The sequence below is a fragment of the Helicoverpa armigera genome, chromosome 16 (assembly GCF_030705265.1).
Source record: "Helicoverpa armigera isolate CAAS_96S chromosome 16, ASM3070526v1, whole genome shotgun sequence".
Lineage (NCBI taxonomy): Eukaryota > Metazoa > Arthropoda > Insecta > Lepidoptera > Noctuidae > Helicoverpa > Helicoverpa armigera.
The window spans coordinates 910,167-933,394 of NC_087135.1; the positions used below are offsets into that span (position 1 = coordinate 910,167).

The window sequence follows — 23,228 nt, forward strand, 5'->3', positions numbered from 1 at the left end:
AGTTAGCTTTATTTAAAAGACAAACACATACATACACTCTTACTCACACCGTCAGCAACTTAGTATTGATTGATTTAATTTAGACTTTGGCCCTAAAATAAATAAAGTAATACGAAATTGGATACCCTTGAGACAAAATTCTTGAGATGAAAATGTAAGAAAAATAACTTGAATTTACACAGAAAAAATATGTCGTTTTTAAAATACTGCCCAAATTCTTACTAACTTAGATTGGTTTCGGAGTAAAAGCTAGTCCACCCACAAAATAGTAGAGAAACCAGAGAGAAAATCTTGTCTCCAAATACATGATTAACTCGAAGGATCCATCAATACTATAAATTGAAATTTCCAAGTAAAATGCTCAAATAATTTTAAAGTTGATTGAATTTATATTCGACTGTCAAACTGGGTGAAATAATACTGAGAACCCCAGTTTTTGATAGTTTTTAAATTAATTGGGTTTTCTCTTTCATAAACGTACCTACATTATTTTAAGTTTATTAATTTGTTTGGACGCACGTATCCCAGGAATTATTAACTGGAGCGATATGAAAAACTATTTCAGTGTTTGATAGCCCATATTAAATCGAATGAGACTATAGGTTACTTTTTATTATGATGCGCGGAGTATTTCTCACGGGATGCGGGATAAACCATAGTCAGAAGCAGATATTGTATAATTTTATAATTATTGCTTTTAATAAATTCCTTTAAAGTTTCACCCACGTTTCACCTTTATTTGTTCTTACATTTTACGAGGAATTGGCTATTCACTCAGCAAAGAGGTTTGAACCTTTTCAGAGTATTTAAATCATTTTTCGGTGTCACGCACGACCTTTGGATCCAAATATTTCGAATGTTTGGAATATTCATTGTAGACGTTTTTTGTTACGTTGGGGTCAAGAATTGACAATACTCTAAACATAGAAATTGCTAGGGTTGGCTAAAAATCCTGCAACCCAAGAATATTTACTTATTAGATTTACCATAACACCACAGTCACCATAACCCGACTATTTTTGATGGAATGACTTCATACATGGACAAAAATTAGCTAATAGCCTTACAACCGAATGATTTTGCAAATACTTAATCCATATTATTAAATCTTCTAAACCCTATCGATCCCTACCACTATATACACAAATATGTCTACTTAAATACCTACACTTGAGCTTAAGCACTCAGTAGTTGGAGCTAGATTAATCTGCTAGATAGCTATTACATAATAACTCGGCTCGTATGTTGTAATCTACCACTCAGACTTGATGGACGTCGTGTAAGCCTTATGTCTAGACAGGGTTATGATAGTTTAAGAATGTCTCTTATGGTGAACGCACATCGGAAAGAATGAATTTTGGAATTCTCTGCCTATATAAAACTCCCAATCTTGCTCTTTGAATGTTCAAATCGACTGAATCTGAAAGAATCGCACAAATAAATGAATTCCAAAATCTGCAATGCTGAAAGAGATTTTTTGAGAAATAAGTTATACCTGTATAGTCTCTCTATACTTTTCTTCTTCTTTAATTTCTTGTAAAAAAAACATAAATTAGCAAAATAAATGCTCTGACATGAGCGATATGGCTGTGAAAGATCCGAAAGATTTTTTATAACCCTTTTCCATTGACATTATGATTACAGAAGGAAAATTTTCAAAACATTGAGTCTGTTTTCTGTAACCTGTTAAGAGTAAGCATTCTGTATTTTCCTATCTCCTGTAACGTCTGTCGTTATCATCTATTTGTGGAACCCGGGAAGTGGTCCGAGTCCCTCATTTCCTATTATGAGACCCCTTCAAGCACCCTTCAACCCTCAAACTTATCCGCGTTTAAATGAACTATGAATATGATAAAGGAATACCAATGCTTATGTCGTTTCCTTGTTTACTTAGTTAGGCTAAAGGGATTTTCATTATTTTGTGAATTTTTACTATGGCTACATATAATCAGATTTATCAAATAAAACTACCTACCTAGTTGGTTGTATTCTAGAATGATAGGTACTCAAAATAGGACCTCTCTTGCCCTGAAAAAACAAGAATATATGCGCATTTTTTAGATTCTTGACCCTTAACTATAAACGAATGTAACCGTAAATAATTTAGGTATACTTAATGTTGTAGATGTATAAATGTGATTAAATAACTCTTTCTTCTTCACAGAAAATCGAAACACCGTTCCTAGCCGCCGTGGAGTCAACTTTGGGCGACCGCTACACGCCCAACGTGGAAAACATCTACAAAATCACCATCAAGTTCATCTTAGAAACGCTCATAGAAGGCTACGAGGCCGCCGGCAAGCCTGCCACGTGAGCTCAACCATGTACAGAATCAAATAATACATAATATAACACAAAACGCGAACAAAACTAAACAAAAAAGTTAGTCTTCTACATAATCAATCAACCGACAAGCAGCCGCCATGATGGAATCGAAATTTTAAAATGGAACCCTCTTTCCAAAATCGAAATCGGATTCGCTGCAAATAAATTAATGTCAATTTTAAAACGAGATTTTTAAAGTGAAGTGTACAGACGTTTATAAATGCATCGTGAATAAATTAATTATTTGTGTATAATGTGAATAAAAATTCTATAATTGTGTATAGTTGTCACTGTTCTTTTTCGCTCGTCTGTATTTAGACTGGTTTAGCATAATGGGACTAACAGTTCAGTAAGGGAACATATAACTGAGTATTAGAGCGCTTTTTTGATTAGATACATAATTTTAATGATAGGAACAAAATGTAGATAAACATAGTAAAAAAATGTGTGTTAAATTAAGGAATTTTAAACCAAAATAACTTTTTTAAATGTCGCAAAACGCTTGTTAGTACTAATTTAATGATAATCATTATTTATTTCTAATGATATTCTTCTTAACGTCCTCGATGTTGGCTGGACCAACTGTTTTTGTTTAAATTTTATAAATTCGGCATAATTATTGTTAAATTGCGTCTTCCGTGTGTGAATGTTGTAAGATTTAGAATAAGTTTCAAATTATACAATTAATAAAATAAAAAAATATTGTCTATTATTGTTTAATCCATCATGTTATCAGCACGGAAGATTTTGTTTCAATTTATTAATTTTCTATTTAATTAAACGCGCAAATTATACCATACATATTATGTTATATTTATATTAATTTTATAATAATATTTATTAAGGAATTTTCTGATTACCTCTTTGCACAAAAATGTAAGCAAACATATACAACTCCACTTTACATTATAAATAAATATTTTCTGAAACCACCTTATAAAAAAAAAGTACATTATATAAAGTACTTGGATTTTTCACGAAAGTTTCATACTTCAGATAAATTATTTTGTATAGCGCAGAAACGACTGCAAAATGTTTATTTCTAGGAACTTAAATGTTGAAATGTTAAAAGTCCTTTTAAACTCTGTTTGTAGTGAATAATGAGCTGAAACAGGCTTCATTGAAAGTTTTCCTCGCCTCTCTGGTTGTCCTTTTATTTCAACTTGAAAATACCCCGGGCAACTATGAAGTAATTATTAGCCTTTTTATTTTCCCACTACAGACCTCTTCTTAAACAAACAAGGAATGGGCGTTAATCACCACGTTTACCCGAGATGGATTTCAGACTTTAAAGTCCACGTTTTCTCAAAAAAATTCTTCACCTAACCCTTTCAAATATCAATGTAATTTTTCTAAGGTTGAATATCCCTGTAGTGGGATACTAAATAAAATGAAAATGAAAGTAAAATACCAAGTTGACATTGAACTTAAAAAAATATTTATAAGTTTTCACAAAATATCAAGCTATCTAGGAGTGGTTAAAACGAACAAAGAAAAGGGAATTATATATTGTTATAGCTGAGTGAATATCATCTTAAAGGTGCGAGTGACAACATAGCAACAGCTAATAGAATAGTATCAATCAATTATATCAGTAGTAATAAGATTATATTCAATAATTTTTCGGCATATGTATACAATATGATTTAACAATATACATAATATCAAATTGAAGCACCTCGTCAAATTAGGCGTTAATTTAATCCAATATACGATTACGTTGATTGGTAATATGGTAAGATTCAGTCTTAAGCCGTATTAGATTATACTAATTGCAAAACACCTATGTTTTTACGCACTGAAAAACAATATTTCAGTCATGAAAAGTATTTTTTTCCATCTTCAGTCAATTTATTATCAAATTAGTTTATCATTAAAAACTGCTTGTCAAATGACGGAAATTAATGAAAATTTTGTAATGAATCACTTTTAACCATTTAACTATTGTTAACATAAAACAAAATATTATAACAAACGTTCAAGGCATACCATAAAAAACACTATTTTTATCTCAATGACGTCACAAGAACCTATAAACTATACAAAAGAGCTCTCAAAAACCCCGGTAAATATATTTCATCAAAACATAAACTTCTGCCAACAAAAATATATAAACTGAGCAAAGTGAGGAAAATATATGAGTTATAGGCGAGCGAATGAAAACCATATTATGAGTGGAAACATATAAGATTAATGAGAAATTCTATAAGCTCTTAGTCTTTGAAAAGGTTGGTGTTTCAAAATGGGATTTAACTTCATCGGCTTTCTGAAATATAAGCGATAAAGGTCTAACGAAAGCATTAATTGTATCGTACATTAATATATCAGTGACAAGTGAAATTGATATAAAATACTTGGCGAATTTTAGTAATGAAACACACTAAAGTTTCAAATATTTCTGATTTTGCAGACGGGCAACTTTTCGTTGGCCCCGCTTTCAACTTTCTAACGACTACTGAAATAAAAATTTGACAGGCTTGAAATAAGTAAAAACTAATTCTAAATAACACGTAGATTAATCACAGACATCGTAAAATCAACTTTTACTGCATTTCATGTACTGGCACTTGATAATGCTTAAAATAATCTCACGTTGAACAGAAAACTTATTCCGTAAAGCGATTCAACAATAGCCCAGCCTTAACTGCTCATTTTGATCTCGATCAAAACTAGGTTGACTGTCTTAAAGAAGGCAGCAATTCAGTGGTGCGTCTAGACTAAAGTTGACAGTCAGTTGCGTTGCGATGCCCTCACGCAACGCTCAAGTCGCATTGCTGAGTTGACAATGTGGCCGCCTGTGAAGGGAACTTGACAGACGGGCAACATTCTGCTAGGTTATTAATATACAACATACAAATGTTGTCTTCAAGTTGGATTTTAAAGAAGAGTATCAGAACAAAACTGGTTACTGTTCTTACTGTCGAAGCAGATAGCAAAGCCATACTCATATTATGAGATTGGAAATGAAAGTTGCTTGATTGAAAGTTTCAGTAATATAAATATCAAAACTTTTGCAGCAATCGGTAGGTAATCGTTTTCAGATTAAGAAAAAAATAAAATAAAATATTAACGCAAATAAACGTTTCCTCGTTTCGTCTCTCACGCAAACGCGCCACAGTTTTGCTACAAAAAGTTGCCAAGTGCTCATAAAATATACGTTCATTTTAAACATATTTTGCCACCTTCTAATTTTATGGGTAGTATCATGTTTGAAAGCAAATTACTTTTTATAAACAAAAGAAGATTAAGTGGAAACATCGAGAGCTCTTGTTTAATATTCATTGTGTAAACAAAATTAACTACTTTTATACATAACCTAAAATCTATACAGCAAAAGCTTATTGTTGCTACAGGCTTCTAATACATACATAATAGAAATGGGTTCCAGAAAATGGTTTTTCATTTATTTTTTGGTACAGGAAAATAATTCAGTTTTTGTTATGTTTGGGAAATACACTTTCTTTTATACATATGTTGCTATTCTGTCACTCGCATATCTAATCAAAGGAAACTCGGTAAAATAAATAAAAATATAGAGAGCGACATTCTTGCATTTCCATATAACTTAGAAATGTATATGTCTTCTAAGGAGAGAAATTAAGTTTCTCAGTTATAATCTAGTCCCTAAAATCTATTGGAATTGATATCTTATCTACAAATGGTTGAAATAAAAGGACAAACAATTCTTCTAAGTTTAATAAGTGTTACAAAAACCATATTAAGTATTGTATGTACGATCGTTATTATTGTAATAAGTACTTACTTAAGTAAATAAGTTGTATTTATAAATGAATTGAATTAAGCAATGAATGTGTTGTATGTAATAAACTGTATAAGGTCGGTGTAATAAAATGTTAATTTGATTTGAAATAAATATTATTTGAAAATTCAACTCTATTTTATTATTTCCCTACAAATAAACACATACATGAAACATACTCTTCTATCCTCTACTTACCTACAAAAAAATAAAATATGCAATAGTGAATCGAAAAAATATAAAGTTTGCGTGCAGTCTTTCCAAAGCTAACTTTACAAAGTAACGGTTCAAAACTAGGTTTCTGGGAGACTGGTTTAAAACAGCATGCAATAATAAAATTAAAAACGGTACATACAGTTTTGATAGTTTTAATAAATTTTAGACGGTAAAATTCGTACACGGTGGAACTTATTTCAATATGTATTGTAAATTTTACAAAAAGTTAAAGTTATGAAGGTCTAAGAAAATTAAAGAAAATAATAGTTTTTATTGAACTAGTAGTGACTACTCAGTAGTTAGTAGCTTTTTAACACAAACTTTTTAATGAGGCCATACGATTGATTACATTTCAAAGGAAAACGACCCTTCTGTCTAATAAGATTTGAAGTTATAATAGCATAACAATGCCGTGAAACATTACTAACCCATTGTGAATTCAGACTACCATACAAAAATATATAGTGCACCCAAAAGACAATGACTTATCGCTTGCATTCATCAGTAAAACAAAAGAAATACAAACCCACTACATAAAAATATCGTCACCATACCATTAAGAGATCATTCATGACAATTCAGTCTATAACACCAAAATACATGACCCTTATCACAAAGGGATAAAGTCGATAATTCAACAGCTTTAGTGTGTCAAGAATAGTGACGTCCAGTTACCATAAATGCGTTTATGGAAGTAACATTATCATACAATTGCAGAGACAAAATTGTATGGGTAACTCGTTTGAATAGTGATGGGCAATTATATTCGCGATATTTCATCAGTAACAGTTATTTTATGCGTTATTTATTCATAATAATTTTGACATGAATATATTTTTGATATTGGGTCCGGATATTGAGTATTCAAATGAATTGTCTATTCGATTGCTAGTACCCTAAATAATAAATCAATATTCATTAAAATTAAGTGACAAACGGGGACGCTTGCCATACGTTCAAATACGAAACAATTCACCACAAATTAAGTAACAAGCCGAAAAAATAATAAAAAACATAATTATTGAAAAAACAAATATTTTCCGCTCAAATAATAACAATTATCAAATCTTTTCAACCGTCAAACGATTATAACGGACGGAAAATTCCCGTGAATTTGTGTCCAGAAAATTGTGTTTTAATACTCGATTTTTGAAGGCTCAGAAATAGGTTACACGTGTTCGATAAAAGTCGAAAAATACGATCACAGTATGTCACATAGCGCTTACAATTTTGTACAACATAAAACAGTTTGCTCCGAGTAGATCGGTATACGTCACGTTGTCGATACTTCTATCTACAAATTGGATTTGAAGGGCCGACAGCGTCCGTGACTGAATGATAAAAAACTATGTTAGTGGATCCTTGAATTATTTGGGGAACGGTATTTTGGTAGAACGGTTTGAGGGATATTTTTTGCGGAGCTGTATAAATAAAGTTAGCTAATGGAACTCAAGGAAACCGATAGTTCTAGAAGCATACAATTTTGTTAAATGTCCCTTCTAATTGCCTTTCAGAAGGGATTATAGGAAATTTCCAAGGATGCTGGTGAGGCCGCGGAAAGCAGCTCGTATTTTCTCATTGACCTTAATGTCCAAGGTCCGGTTTCATTAGTTTTATTGCCTTTAAAATTATTTACCAACGATTTCACAACGATAAATAAAAATAGGCCTGTCACGATCTAAGGTTATAATTAACGATAATAAAAAATATCGACAGGTATTGTTCACATCACTAAACCTTAGTTCCTTAGTGGCAGTTCAAAAAATATTAGTCTTCATCAAACTAGTCAAATAAACGTGCTTTTTTATTTTATTTAGTTTAGTGTGCGATGGAAAATCACTAAACGTCATTATTTCAACTATAACGAGTTTTAGTGAACCTAATTGATATTTAATACGAGCGCTATCGTTTGATATTTTACGAGTAATTAATATATTTTAAACAAGAGCGTAAATTAGTTTTTGATTTAATTCGAGTTGTGAAGTTGTTTGAGTGATTGGGTGATCAAATATTTAAGTTGTTTTATTAAATGTTATTAGTAAATAATTTTGTGAGCATCAGTTCAAACAAGATTAATCTAAAAATATATTATTGCTAACAAAATATTTTATTCAATTAAATATTATTCGCATAAAAGTCTACCTACGCGTAACGCGAAGCAATATTTTTCTAATTATAGACCAGACAAACAATTTATTGCATTTGATTTCGAAGAGCGATTTCGGATCCGCGCACGCGCCGACGTCGCTATCCGGTACTCTTTACTGACGCACGTCAAAATAAAAACTATAGATTTATCGATTAACTCTGACTAGAATAACAAGCTAAAACACGGAGTGTTCAATGTGAAAAAAAAACTTAAAAAAATGTGTGATTGTTAACAAAAAAAATTGTGTGACAAAAAAGTGGTTTAAAAATTCACCTGCTAAAAAACTCAAACTTTAAAAAATATGGGTTGTGAATTAGCAAAATTAGCAGCTTCGGAGCGTCATCACGATGCTATCATCAACAGCCCCCCACCGGCTGGTGACCCCAGGTCACCCCTGACTCCTAAACAACAGTACTGCATGCTGGCTTCATGGAAAGGAATCTTCAGACAAATAGAGAAGACTGGCATTTTATTATTTATCAAGTAAGTAGCCTTTATTTATTATCTAGCTCTAGTTATAAGTATCTCCACTGGCTAACTTAGGAATAGGTACTACTTCACGTGTAGGGTTATTCGATCATACGCCCTTTATTAAAATATCATTATGTCAGACATCATATGGTGAAGCAAAGTCAAAAAATTAGGAAAACTCAGAATCTATTTCTGAGGTTCAAATTCTGGTGTAGGCTAAAATATTGTAATTTTAATAATTATTAATTTCAGCACTTTTGTTCGAATGATGTTCTTATAGCTTTGGTAAATCTAAAGGAAAGAAAATACATGATGTTATCTATGTTAACCAACGGAATATTAAACGAAATACAGCTTGCAACCAAACCACGCAAAAAAAACATGTTTAAAACCAAATACCAAAAAATAGAGCTGTGATTAAAAATTCCAGTTATAAAAAACTATTTAATCAAGCTTAGTACCGCATGTTCAATATACTCTTTAGTACTCGATTTTTCATTCGAGATATCGACTATCAAAGTGTGTTTGAGTAAAACTCTTCTCTCAGTCGAATTTCGTCTTTCAGTTCGTTTTTTAAATAGATACGCTTTTTCGGAAATCGACTCCGTTGATTTTTGGTATCAGAATTTCGGTTAGGACATGTTTTATGTAAGAGATAGTAAATGCTGAAATAAAGTAGTATATTTTTAAACGGTTTTATTTAGCTCACCCTGTTTGTTTTATTTATTATTTATTCTTTCTTGGGTCAAATTTAGTCATTTAAATTTAAGTATCTTCCTGTTGTCAGATTGTTCTGAAATTTGGTACACACCTTGAATTCCGATGACAATACAATCTAGTAATATCAATAACATTGTAAATCCAAGATGGCCGCCGGTACAAAATGGCGGATTACATATTTTTTCCACAACCCCCTCAATATGGGTATCAAATGAAAGGGCTAGTCAAGTAGAATACTGTCAGCAACCCCAGCGGGGCCCAACAAGGCCAAGGCCTGCCTGGGCTGGGGGATTGTACGAAAGAGTTACCGTGGTCTTGGTATATAAAAGGCCTACGACGAAACACAACGGTTTTTTAGTGAGTAAGAGTTTGGCACTCCCTCACCGCTGCTGACCCATATATAGAATGAGGAATATTCGGTATTTTCATTAAATACTAAAAGCTAGAAAATAAAAAATCGGTAAAAAAACTTTTAAGTTAAACGGTTTTATCTTATGTGCACTGAAAACTAGAAAATAAAAGAAACTGTTACTTACCTTAAACCTACGTAGGTGGTCCCGGTCATATTAGACTAAAATAAAAACGTGGGGCCCTCTGAAATCCTACCTATGGCAAAGCATATCTTTATACTTTGGTAGATCGTGAGCTCGGCGTTCGCTGGTGAAGCCGCTACGGCTGATTATTAATTGTCAAAATCTCCAGTTACGATTATAGTAAGTCGATGCAATCCACACCTATTATACCTCTAGAAGAAAGTATTACAGCAATAGTTAGGTAATAGGCCCCACGTTTTTATTTTAGTCTAATATGACCGGGACCACCTACGTAGGTTTAAGGTAAGTAACAGTTTCTTTTATTTTCTAGTTTTCAGTGCACATAAGATAAAACCGTTTAACTTAAAAGTTTTTTTACCGATTTTTTTTTTGTATAATACAAAAAATAAAGTAAACCAACTTACAAGAATACAGAAAAATACTAAGTAATATATGGCAAAAAAAAGGACCGACTCGGGCACAAAGGGTGCACAAACATAGCAGAATATACAAATGAGTCTTTATTCGTAGAAAAAGTGTAATAAATTAATACAATAAATACCTTTTTTGAAGTCAAGAATATTAACAAAAGCACGTACTCTTACGTGAGGGTTAAAATCGTTTGCAACAAAGTTAAAAAAACAACCGCAATCTAATTATACGAATTTAACTTCAACCATGGAGAACAAAATGACTAGCGGAGATGTCATAACGCAAAATCTTCAAAGAAATTAGCGCGCCAAAATGCGGGAATGCGGGGTTGAGGAACTTCACTAGTTTGGCCCTTACACGCTCATTATTTAAAAAATAAAATCACCAATCAATCAAGATCAATCTTTGACAGATTCATTTTGATTTGACAAGGAACCCGCACGCCTCATTATTTCTGGTAACTGATCACGCCTACCGTACCTGAGCCTGTAGAAGGTACCTGACCTACCTGTCCTATGGCATCTCTGCTACCTCGTCTTCCTCCGTGATTCCAGCTCATATATTCAAAATAGTTTGTGTAATTACTTTAGTCTAGACACAATTTTACTGCTACGCTATTTTATAGTTAAACAAAAAGTTCAATTGTAAACTAATTTATTGTTCAGAATAGTTCGCAGACTGTAAAAATAATCAAATTCAAAATAAATATTAGATAAATTGTTTTTATTTAAATGTTAGACAAGTTAAGCTGTGAATACTGATGTAAAATCTATTAAACACTATTAAACTGTCTGCTGCTCGTGGTTAAGTCAGAAACAAAAATGTCTGACAACCAGTGTTAAAAAGAGGTACGGCGTGGCTCAGGTAACTGGGTTGAGAAGGTATGGTTGAGAAGGTACTAGGTATGCGGTTAGACTGTAACCGAACTCCAACATAGTTGCGAAAAGGCTAGGCAGATAATGGGAACTGTCTGCTGTATTTGGAAGAAGAACGGGTCTCGTTGAATTATTTTTTGTCCCTTAAGAGTTTAACAGGCAAAGATAGACGGAATAGGCGAGTCCTATGACATGGCTGTTGTGTTAATAAGCAACCATTTTTTAGGGTTCCGTAACCAAAGGTAAAACGGGACCCTATTGTTTTCGCTCCTCTGTTCGTCCGTCCGTCCGTCTGTCCGGCTGTCACCAGACTGTATCTCAGCTGTATCGGAGCTGAAATTTTCACAGATGATGTATTTTTGTTGCTGCTATAACAACAAATACTGAATAAAGAATAGAATAGAAGAGAACTAGAGATATTTTGGGGGGCTCCCATACAACAAACGTGATTTTTTGTCCTAATAATAATGGTACGGAACCCTTCATGCGCGAGTCCGACTCGCACTTGGGCCGTTTTTTACCAATAACTTCTTCCGACAGACTTTGACTTGGAACCAAATGGTTAAGGTGAATTTATACGTCTGATTTTCTAGACTAGGTTCCGCATACAGACACTGCTAACCGGCGCCAAACCGCAATCATTCCGAAAGTTCTTAGCAATAGACGATATAACACATAAATCTATATTTAATCCAAGGTAAAACAGAATAAACAAAATTATTTATATCAACGGCAGACTAAAATTAGACAATCATTGATAAAACTTTGTTAAAGAACATTGTTTTGACAGTTTCGAATGTCTGAAGTAAGGACAATGCCTAAAAACGTCCCCACCCACCAACAGACTTGAAAGTAGTGTCATTGGATGCGCCTCATTTAGTAGATCATTTCTTATTATGGAGACATATTCCAAAAGTATGGGGTTTAGGAACTATAAGACCATTTAGTATCCTTAATAATCAATTAACTTCAAGTTTGTTAACCAATTACTCGGAGTTGGGTGGACCGATTTTGATATTTTTATTTTTATTTTACAGAATCTATCTCAAAGTTAGTCTAATTTAATTTTCATCAAGATCTTTTAAGCAGGTTTTGAGTTATCATCTGTTAAAATATCGTTATGAAGAGGCAATGTAGGATGTCTTAAGGACACCTTCACCACCACCAACAGACTTGAAACTAGTGTCATCGGAAGCGCCTCCTTTGATAGATCATAACTATCATAACAATTTAATCCAAATGTATGGGGTTTTGGAAATATCCGACATTCTATTATTTTTGCATTAAAAAAAAGTCATCAAAATCGGTCCACGCAACTCCGAGTAATTGGTTAACAAACTTGAAGTTAATTGATTATTAAGGATACTAAAATGTCGTGTATTTCCAAAACCCCATACATTTGGAGTAAATCGTTTTGATAATCATGATCTATCGAAGGATGCGCTTCCGATGACACTAGTTTCAAGTCTGTTGGTGGGTGGGGACAGGGTCCATACAAAATCCGGCATTGTCCTTTGCTTCTAGGGTTATTTCGCAATAAATGCGGGGCAAAAAACAATTGAATGTCATAAATACATTCTGTAAAAAACATATGATGAATTAAGTACGGCCCGTATCTGTTTCTAGTATCACTAGTTACTGTCGCAATTCATTGATTTGACGACCCGATGGCGCAATGGTCACCATGTTGGACTGCCAAATCTGAGATCCCGGATTCGATACCCGGTTCGGTCGACATTTGTGTGATGAGCATGCTTGTTGGCCGCGGTCTGGGTGTTACAATATGTATTTATAAATATGTATATGTGTAGCTATATGTAGTTTATCAGTTGTGTTAGCACCAATAACACAAGGTAATTAATAACTTTCCATGGGGCTATGAAAAAAAAATGTAATATAAATGTCAGTAAGGATTTATTTAGGACAACATCTATTCTATCGTTGTTTTGAATTTCAGAGAGTTAACAGTCTAATATCGTCTCCATCCATCTTCATTACTGCATAGTTAGTTCGAAACAAAGACTATAAAACCACTTGACTGTGCATACAGTGCCCCGACGCTCGCCAAAAGTTAGTGATTTTGCGCGTACTATAAGGCTACGATCAGTACGATACTTTAGTAGCGACCAAGTCTATGACCTGCGAACACGCTAAATTATTGAGGATTTTATTTAGTAAAAAATAAAAAAAAATGCCTACATGCGCGATGAAATGGTGCGGGAAACAATCCAGGACATCTAGTTACAAAAAGAATGGCATCGGCAAGTATCAATACCAAAATTAGGCTTTGATTTAATTATATTACGAAATACCACAGGGGTCTATTTAAATTGGTGGTTGGTGTACCGCGCTCACGCTCGTTGATGTCTTTTAGAAAAGTCCCTTTCTTTCATTAAGAAATTCTAATACGTCCATCTCTTTCTTGCCCTTTGTATTCCTATCGATGAAATTCGGGCTGTTACCTTTAAGGATGAAGTGGATATCGATAATCTATACATATAATAAATCTGTAGAAAAGTAATTTTTGTACATTGAAGAAATTGACAAAAAAAATTGCCAGCATGTTAAAGGATAACTAACAGAACCCATTTCCATCATTTTTGTCATTTTTGTCTGTTTGTCTGTTTATCTGTTTGTTTGTTCGGGATTCACGTAAAATCTACGAATTCAATGCAGACAATGCTTATATACAAAAATTCTACGTAACTTGGGGTATTACTTAGTTTTTGTTTCATCGAAATCGATTCACTCTATTAAAAGATATGATTAATTTTGTGAATTCAAGATATTACGACACGCAATCTGTTTGTCAAAACTGTACATTTGAATGTTGTACTTATATTAGTTGATTGGGCTATTATTAACCTTTACACAGAAAATCATACCTTCATAAGTAACTTCGGAAGAAAAAAAAAATGAAAATTTTGTTTAGCCAAGGTTAAAGTAGCTCCATCTGTGGTAATCTGTGTTAAATAAAATACATAAAATTTGTCAAAGGAGCGAGGTGGTAAATGACAATAAATTACCATACATTCTTTATAGAGGATTATTATTTCAACAGATGGAGTTGTGTATTTTCCGTAATTCACCATATTTTAACACGTAGTGTAATTTTTCGATAGACACTTCAATAGGCGATTATCACACTGCCCCGCATGATGCAGCGTAGTGCGTGGATGCGTTTTTTTCCGTTGTATGGAAATATCTCCGTTTGTATGGAAAACACGCATAGTCCAACACACTGAAAATGCATCCACGCGCGTTCATGCGGATCACGCACATACATGCGGAGAAAAACGCACCCCCGCGCGTAGGTGCGGGGCGAAACGCAAGGTATGGCACACTGAATCCCGCACTGCCGCGCGTGATTTTGAATGGGCGTGACGTGTATATTTGAAAATGGAAGCCGCCGTGCGTGAATTTACAAAACGCACCTACGCGCGTGAGTGCGTGAAAAACCCGCACGATGATGCAGATCTGCACTCCCGCAAGAACGCGCGTAGGTGCGTCGACACGCAAGATGCAGCGTGATGCGGGGCAGTGTGAAGATCACCTAATAATTCTCAGCCAAATTTAAAACGGTGCCATCTAAATTATTTCTTGAACATTATGTCAAAAATGATGACTTTAGTATAACAATTAATTATCCTTTAAAGTTACAGATGGAGTTCATATCAGGATTTTTTCATAAACATAGTTTAGCTTCCACTAATGTGGTGGCCTTAAAACAAATTACTTTGAGTGAGTAGTATTAAGTAGACCTTAATTATTTTTTCTGATGCAAAATATGTAAACTTAATCCTAGAAGAAAGGAGGATCTGTCTCTCGCAAGCGCTGCTAAGCGTGAGGTAGGTAGGTAATGTAGGATTCTGTAGCTTTAAGAACAAGCCCAGATACAAAGTGCAGATAAGAAATGGGAGCTTTCTCGATTTAATACCATACACACGTAAAATGCTTTATGCGTCTGAAAACGTACAAATTGCGCGTCGCATACCAGAGACATGCTTGCTTACTTTCAACTTCTGATCGCAAATACACTGGTCACGATTACGAACAGTCTCAGTAAGACCCGAGCCAAGTCTAAAAAAACACCTTTTATATAAAACTACGTTTGATGTCATTCAATCATAAAGACAGAATTGTTTTCTGTTGCAAATCCTATCCACCTGTATCCTATCCTACTCCAGCATGCATTGCAGGTGTGCATTGCACAAAAACCAATGGTATCCTATTCGAGAAGTCAAAAGAGTCGACCTGCCAACGTCAGCTTCTGCGCTAAGCAAGTGTTCTTAATAGTACCATCAGAATTACATTCATCGTTGAATGAGGTGAATAAATTTTCAGAAACCACAATAACAGTAGGAGCCGAAGCATAAGATCGCTTCATAGGGCTCTGATTGGCCCCAGGTGACCAAGTCAGGTCTGATTTGTTCGTTCATCAGATCTTTGAAAGTGTTTCGGTGGATACTTACTGTCGTCCTGTGTGACACAAAATATGGTATATAAACGTCCTCCGCAAGAGCGAAATTTTCCCGGTGTGCGGTAGTGACGCACAGTATACAACACTTATGTTTCTTTCGATTTGCTGGCTCCACCAAGAAATGACAAATTGCAAGCGTACATTTTGAAAATCTTGGCAAAACTGCAGGTTTCAAGTACGAACACATGAAGTGGACTCTCACAGATACGTACATTTTGCCTATTCGTGAACTAATGCAAACATTTCGGTGGAGTCCCGGCTTAGGCCTCCCCCACATTAGGCGTGCGCGATCCTCGGGCGTGTGAGTAGCGCGGGCGCAGCGCGTGCGTCGCGTTTTGCTGCCCTGCGGCATTTACCTACGGTGCGCTCGCGGCGCGCACGCGCCGCTCTCCTTGACGTTTAACTGCTAAGGCGTTTAGCGGGCGGCGGGAATAGCGGGCGAAGGGGTAAGAACGCAACTCGAGCGCCGCGTGCTCGCCGCGAGCGCGTCGCTTGCACTCTTCACACATGCCGCAGGGCAGCAAAACGCGACGTTCATGCAGCGTGCTCGCGACGCCCGCGCTTGGTACTCACACGCCCGAGGATCGCGCACGCCTAATGTGGGGTCAGCCTTACCATAGTGAGTAAGTGCACGGAAAATCCCCGTCTTGCCAGTGTTTCTCCCCAGTAGTGAAACTATCCTACCCTATGCGCCCGCTGATGATGATGACTCATTTTATCATCCATCCAGCTATTCCCCAACTATGATGGTGTTGCCTTCCAGTCACCGAATCTGTTTGAGTACCAATATTTTGCTTGGAGCGACTACCTATCTACCTATCTTCAATCCAGTCTCACTACACAAGACGATATCCATGGTAAAACTGACAGACTTTCTGGCTTCTGATTAGTCGCAGCAGCTGCAGAAAATGTAAAAATGACAGCTTTGTCAGACTCAAAGCATATAGACATAGATTATAACTGTTTCCTGTGAAAATTACTTACGCACCATACGTAATAATTTTCCAAATTGGCTGACTAGATCCAGAGATATTCACAACGTCACAAACTTTACTTCTTTTGTTTAGATAAATGGTCACATCCACAACACAACCTTGATCAATGAATCTGTGCGACTGCTAAGTGCTAATCTTAATTATACTGTCACGTGAAAGAATGCACCTACGGGATAAGTAGTATTTTGACTATTCTATATTGCCTACGCAGACGAAGTTGCGGGCAACAGCTAGTAGTAAAATATTAATTTAAAAATATGTTTTATTTTGGCTAATGAGTTAATTAACTGACTATAGCGTCGTTAGAGGCAGCTGTTCTTGGTGCCTCCACAAATTACTTTTAATGTAATTTAAAATAATGCCGACGTTTATTTAGTTCAGCGATTCCAACAATGTTTTTGCCTATCTTAGTAAGTTTTTATAAAACTCATAATTTTGGAATAGTTACATCGTGTATCTATTTAAAATATATCAAGAAATATGTAGACGATCGATTATCGTTTTTTACCAAAAACAATCAGGGCCCTAAAACAATAATTCGAAAAACTTATACTAAATGAACACATTTTAAGAATCAAACATTTTCTTGTACGGAGTTCTTTTTTGTAATAGACTGATTTTTATTAAATACTAGCTGTTGCCCGCAACTTCGTCTGCGTAGGCAATATAGAATAGTCAAAATACTACTTATCCCGTAGGTGCATTCTTTCACGTGACAGTATAATTAAGATTAGCACTTAGCAGTCGCACAGATTCATTGATCAAGGTTGTGTTGTGGATGTGACCATTTATCTAAACAAAAGAAGTAAAGTTTGACGACGTGAATATCTCTGGATCTAGTCAGTTAATTTGGAAAATTATTACGTATGGTGCGTAAGTAATCACAGGAAACTATCTGTATATGCTTTGAGTCTGACAAAGCTGTTTTTACATTTTCTGCAGCTGCTGACTAATCAGAAGCCAGAAAGTCTGTCAGTTTTACCATGGATATCGTGTGTAGTGAGACTGAATTGAAGATAGGTAGATAGGTAGTCGCTCCAAGCAAAATATTGGTACTCAAACAGATGGTGACTGGAAGGCAACACATCATAGTTGGGAATAGCTGATGGATGATAAAATGAGTCATCATCATCAGCGGGCATAGGTGGATAGTTTCACTACTGAGAGAAACTGGCAAGACGGGATTTTCCGTGCACTTACACTATGTAAGGCTGACCCCATTAGCGTGCGCGATCCTCGGGCGTGTGGTACCAAGCGCGGGCGTCGCGAGCACGCTGCATGAACGTCGCGTTTTGCTGCCCTGCGGCATGTGAAGAGTGCAAGCGACGCGCTCGCGGCGAGCACGCGGCGCTCGAGTTGCGTTCTTACCCCTTCGCCCGCTATTCCCGCCGCCCGCTAAACGCCTTAGCAGTTAAACGTCAGGGAGAGCGGCGCGTGCGCCGCGAGCGCACCGTAGGTAAATGCCGCAGGGCAGCAAACGCGACGCACGCGCTGCGCCCGCGCTACTCACACGCCGAGGATCGCGCACGCCTAATGTGGGGGCCTAAGCCGGGACTCCACCGAAATGTTTGCATTAGTTCACGAATAGGCAAAATGTACGTATCTGTGAGAGTCCACTTCATGTGTTCGTACTTGAAACCTGCAGTTTTGCCAAGATTTTCAAAATGTACGCTTGCAATTTGTCATTTCTTGGTGGAATCGAAAGAAACATAAGTGTATACTGTGCGTCACTACCGCACACCGGGAAAATTTCGCTCTTGGGAGGACGTTTATATACCATATTTTGTGTCACAGGACGACAGTAAGTATCCACCGAAACACTTTCAAAGATCTGATGAACGAACAAATCAGACCTGACTTGGTCACCTAGCCAGAGCCCTATGAAGCGATCTGCTTCGGCTCCTACTGTTATTGTGGTTTCTGAAAATTTATTCACCGATTCAACGATGAATGATTCTGATGGTACTATTAAGAACACTTGCTTTGACGTTGGCAGTCGACTCTTTGACTTCTCGAATAGGATTTTTTGTGCAATGCACACCTGCAATGCATGCTGGAGTAGGATAGGATACAGGTGGATAGGATTTGCAACAGAAAACAATTCTGTCTTTATGATTGAATGACATCAAACGTAGTTTTATAAAAGGTGTTTTTAGACTTGGCTCGGGTCTTACTGAGACTGTGTAATCGTGACCAGTGTATTTGCGATCGAAGTTGAGTAAGCTGCTGTATGCGACGCGCAATTTGTACGTTTTCAGACGCATAAAGCATTTTACGTGTGTATGGTCGTAAATCGAGAAAGCCATTTCTTATCTGCACTTTGTATCTGGGCTTCTTAAAGCTACAGAATCTACATTACGCAGCACCTCACGCTTAGCGCGAGACAGATCCTTTCTTCTAGGATTAAGTTTACATATTTTGCATCAGAAAAATAATTAAGGTCTACTACTCACTCACTCAAAGTTTTGTTTTAAGGCCACCACATTAGTGGAAGCTAAACTATGTTTATGAAAAAATCCTGATATGAACTCCATCTGTAACTTTAAAGGATAATTAATTGTTATACTAAAGTCATCATTTTTGACATAATGTTCAAGAAATAATTTAGATGGCACCGTTTTAAATTTGGCTGAGAATTATTAATTTTCCTTTCATCAAGGTAATAATTATAATTGGATTTTGATGTTTCACGGCAAACCGACAAACACTATTGAAGTGTCTATCGAAAAATTACACTACGTGTTAAAATATGGTGAATTACGGAAAATACACAACTCCATCTGTTGAAATAATAATCCTCTATAAAGAATGTATGGTAATTTATTGTCATTTACCACCTCGCTCCTTTGACAAATTTTATGTATTTTATTTAACACAGATTACCACAGATGGAGCTACTTTAACCTTGGCTAAACAAAATTTTCATTTTTTTTTTCTTCCGAAGTTACTTATGAAGGTATGATTTTCTGTGTAAAGGTTAATAATAGCCCAATCAACTAATATAAGTACAACATTCAAATGTACAGTTTTGACAAACAGATTGCGTGTCGTAATATCTTGAATTCACAAAATTAATCATATCTTTTAATAGAGTGAATCGATTTCGATGAAACAAAAACTAAGTAATACCCCAAGTTACGTAGAATTTTTGTATATAAGCATTGTCTGCATTGAATTCGTAGATTTTACGTGAATCCCGAACAAACAAACAGATAAACAGACAAACAGACAAAAATGACAAAAATGATGGAAATGGGTTCTGTTAGTTATCCTTTAACATGCTGGCTATTTTTTTTGTCAATTTCTTCAATGTACAAAAATTACTTTTCTACAGATTTATTATATGTATAGATTCTTATACGATTTTTATTGAGTTTTTATTACTACGATGAAATACATTTTATCGATATTTTTTAATTGAAAGAGAGCAATCCCTTGCTGAGCGTTCTCATGCAACTCGACCTTGAACTGACCAATAGTAGCCGCGGATTATGCCGCGTCCCCCCGCCCGCAGTGGTGAGTCGTGTTCTTAGAAGAAATTGGCGAGTGCGCTCTCTAGTGGTTATTTACTTTATGGTTCGAAATGTCTTTAAAATCTAATGTCACACAGTGAATTAGAATTTGCAAAGACTCGAGGGAGACGGTCGGTATAATAAATCACGTTTATAGTAGAGATGCGTTCACGCACATTCACTGAATTGTCGATAAAATGTTATGTTTATTGGCCAGGAATCTATAAACCTAATTAAAGTTTTGATTAAATAATGAGTTCTAAACTGTTATTTAATTACATTACACATTTTGATAAACAAATGTGTCCTTTAATTTGTTTATACTGAGAAAACTAAAATATTGTTTATCGTTAGCTCTGAATTTTAAAGTTATCGATAAAGATTTTTTTAATAACGGTATGTATTTAGAATTACTCTTTTCTTTCTTTTCCTGCATTATTAGAAGACAAAGTCGTCCAATACTGTCTATCTTTCCGACCGCGATGCACTCAAAACCTAGTCAATGAATTTTAAAACATTCCATGAATATACATATAGGGTGATTCATGAGAAAAGTTTGCAAATAATTCGGTACCTATATTTCACCTTATCTATTTTAGAGATACAGCCTACATTGAAGTACCTAAACTTTGCCAAAGATATAAGAATCCTTATGCCGTAAATACTTTATCTTTGCCAAATAAATAAATATCATTATTGGACACACTCAGAGACATTTAATGGTTACTTGTACCGTTCCTTAGTGTAGAATTTCTATGAGAATCTGTCACTAAAGCAATGACTTAAATCATTATTAAATGTCTCTGAGTGCGGGGGTATGTCTCTAAATATTAAAGGTACATTCAGTAGACAATACGGGAACAATGAATCATTATGCGCCATTGTCACAGTGGCACGAAGTACAGTCGAGTACAAAGAGCACTCGTTAGACACGATTTCATCTCGAGTTATTCGGAAACTAAGGACACAAAATACATAGGTACAGAAGTCAATCTACATATAAAGCGCGTTCGAGTCACGCAGACATAGGTGTCTATGTGTGCGTGTTCACAGACGCGCTGTCTCAAAACAACTCAAAACAGTGCGAGCGGGGCTGCCGTTTTCTTGAGATACGCGCGTCACACACAAGGTAGATAAATGTGCACGCGTTTTGATACCTACCTAACTGTAATTTGACTGTAATATTTTTAATTTTAATAACAAAAGAAAAAGTAATAATGGAGTAACAAAAAAAAGTCGTATTATATGTAATTGTTCAGTGGACGGTTGTTTTAATACAACAATAAACAGTGAACTGTCGTTTTTTAGCCTGCCGTAATACCTATAGTATGGACCTACTTATTTTCTCATATTTCGATGGTTCTTTTAATAAACGCAGTAGGTAGGTACAGTTAGGTGGGTAGGTAAGCGCCCTGGCGGCCTCTGGCCCAATGCCGTAATAAGTTTTGCTAGTGTCGGCCCAGGCGAACCGCCCAACCTACCCTCAAAGATTATTACTAAGTAGTAGGAGTTGATAATTCATGGCGAGAGTATGTTGTAAGGTAGACGAAATAAAACTCGCAAATCAAGGTTTCTGTAGGTAGAAGCAAGCTTAGATCAGGGACTGTACCAACCCATTACATACAAAAATATTTTTTTCGCAAGTAAAGAGTAATAAGTAAGTACCTATAAGTATATGTATGAATAACAAAATTATAAATTGCGGTTTCTGAAAAAGTTTGGTATCTCGTTCAAACGAATTACCGTTGAAAGTGTTTATTAACCTCATGTATGCCACATTAAATATTTTATTATTATTGGTTTATATTTCATTTTTCCTGTTTTATTCTCAACAATAAATCAAATAATTAGATACGAGTACCACTACCACGTTAGTTTTATGCGCATAAAAAGTTGACGACCCTAGCGCGACCGCCGAGTTTAGGCATGAAAAGTGAAGTACATACATGAGATTGACTTCTGTACCTATGTATTTTGTGCTAAGGACCATTTCTGTAACAAGGTTTGATACGCAAATCGAGGGAACAAAGGATTTTTGTGTAACAAACAATTTTGGGAAAAAATAAACGTTTTTATGATGATATTTTTATCCAAATAGAATAAGGAGATTATAAAGAAGACAACAGTTATTACAGCTTTAAAAGTATGTAATTTTAGGATTAATTTTTAATTTGGGCTTAGAATATTTTTAAGACAAAATGTACCACAGATCTATAAAAAGACTTAACGGAAAACCTAATTATTGCAGCCTACATTTTAACCCTAACAGGCGGGTTACTGTGTAGGCGACCGCCCACATGAAGCCAATCTATCATGTTAGCTTTTCAGGTTCTGAATAACAACAAAAATAACATGACAGATTTTGTAAGACATAGTCTACTTTTTTAGGAAACGATAAATCATCAAATGACTTATATAGAAACATGAAGTGGAAAGTAAGTGCCAGATATCTTTTAGAAGATTTTGTAAGACATAGTCTACTTTTTTAAATAATAAATCATTAAAGACTTATATTGACAACATGAAGGGGAAAAAAAGTGCCAGATATATTTCAGAACCAACCTACTTAAGTTCTTTTCAGACACATGAGTGTTCCAGGACTGTGGAAACTTTCTCGAACATCTTTCATGGACAAACAAATATAGAGTAAATAAACATGTGAATAGGATGAGTTAGCAGATACCTAGATACTAAATCATAATTACGAATCAATCAAAACATATTTGTCATCGATATTACAACTATTATTCTATTTCTGGC

At 35.2% G+C, this 23,228-nt stretch overlaps 2 protein-coding genes across 3 annotated transcripts in view; both read left to right on the plus strand.

Annotated features, from left to right (window-relative positions):
- LOC110369835 (neuroglobin) overlaps positions 1-6,217 on the plus strand; it is a 100,233-nt gene extending 94,016 nt beyond the window's left edge. For both annotated transcript variants that reach the window (XM_021325402.3, XM_064038632.1), the window contains one exon: positions 2,165-6,217. In XM_021325402.3, coding sequence (XP_021181077.1) covers positions 2,165-2,314 — 150 coding nt within the window. In that variant the 3' untranslated portion in view covers positions 2,315-6,217. The remainder of the gene's footprint in view (positions 1-2,164) is intronic.
- Positions 6,218-8,047: 1,830 nt separating this feature from the next.
- The window catches only part of LOC110369833 (neuroglobin), a 42,584-nt gene continuing 27,403 nt past the window's right edge, over positions 8,048-23,228 (plus strand). The window contains exon 1 of the mRNA XM_064038670.1: positions 8,048-8,933. Coding sequence (XP_063894740.1) covers positions 8,752-8,933 — 182 coding nt within the window. The 5' untranslated portion in view covers positions 8,048-8,751. The remainder of the gene's footprint in view (positions 8,934-23,228) is intronic.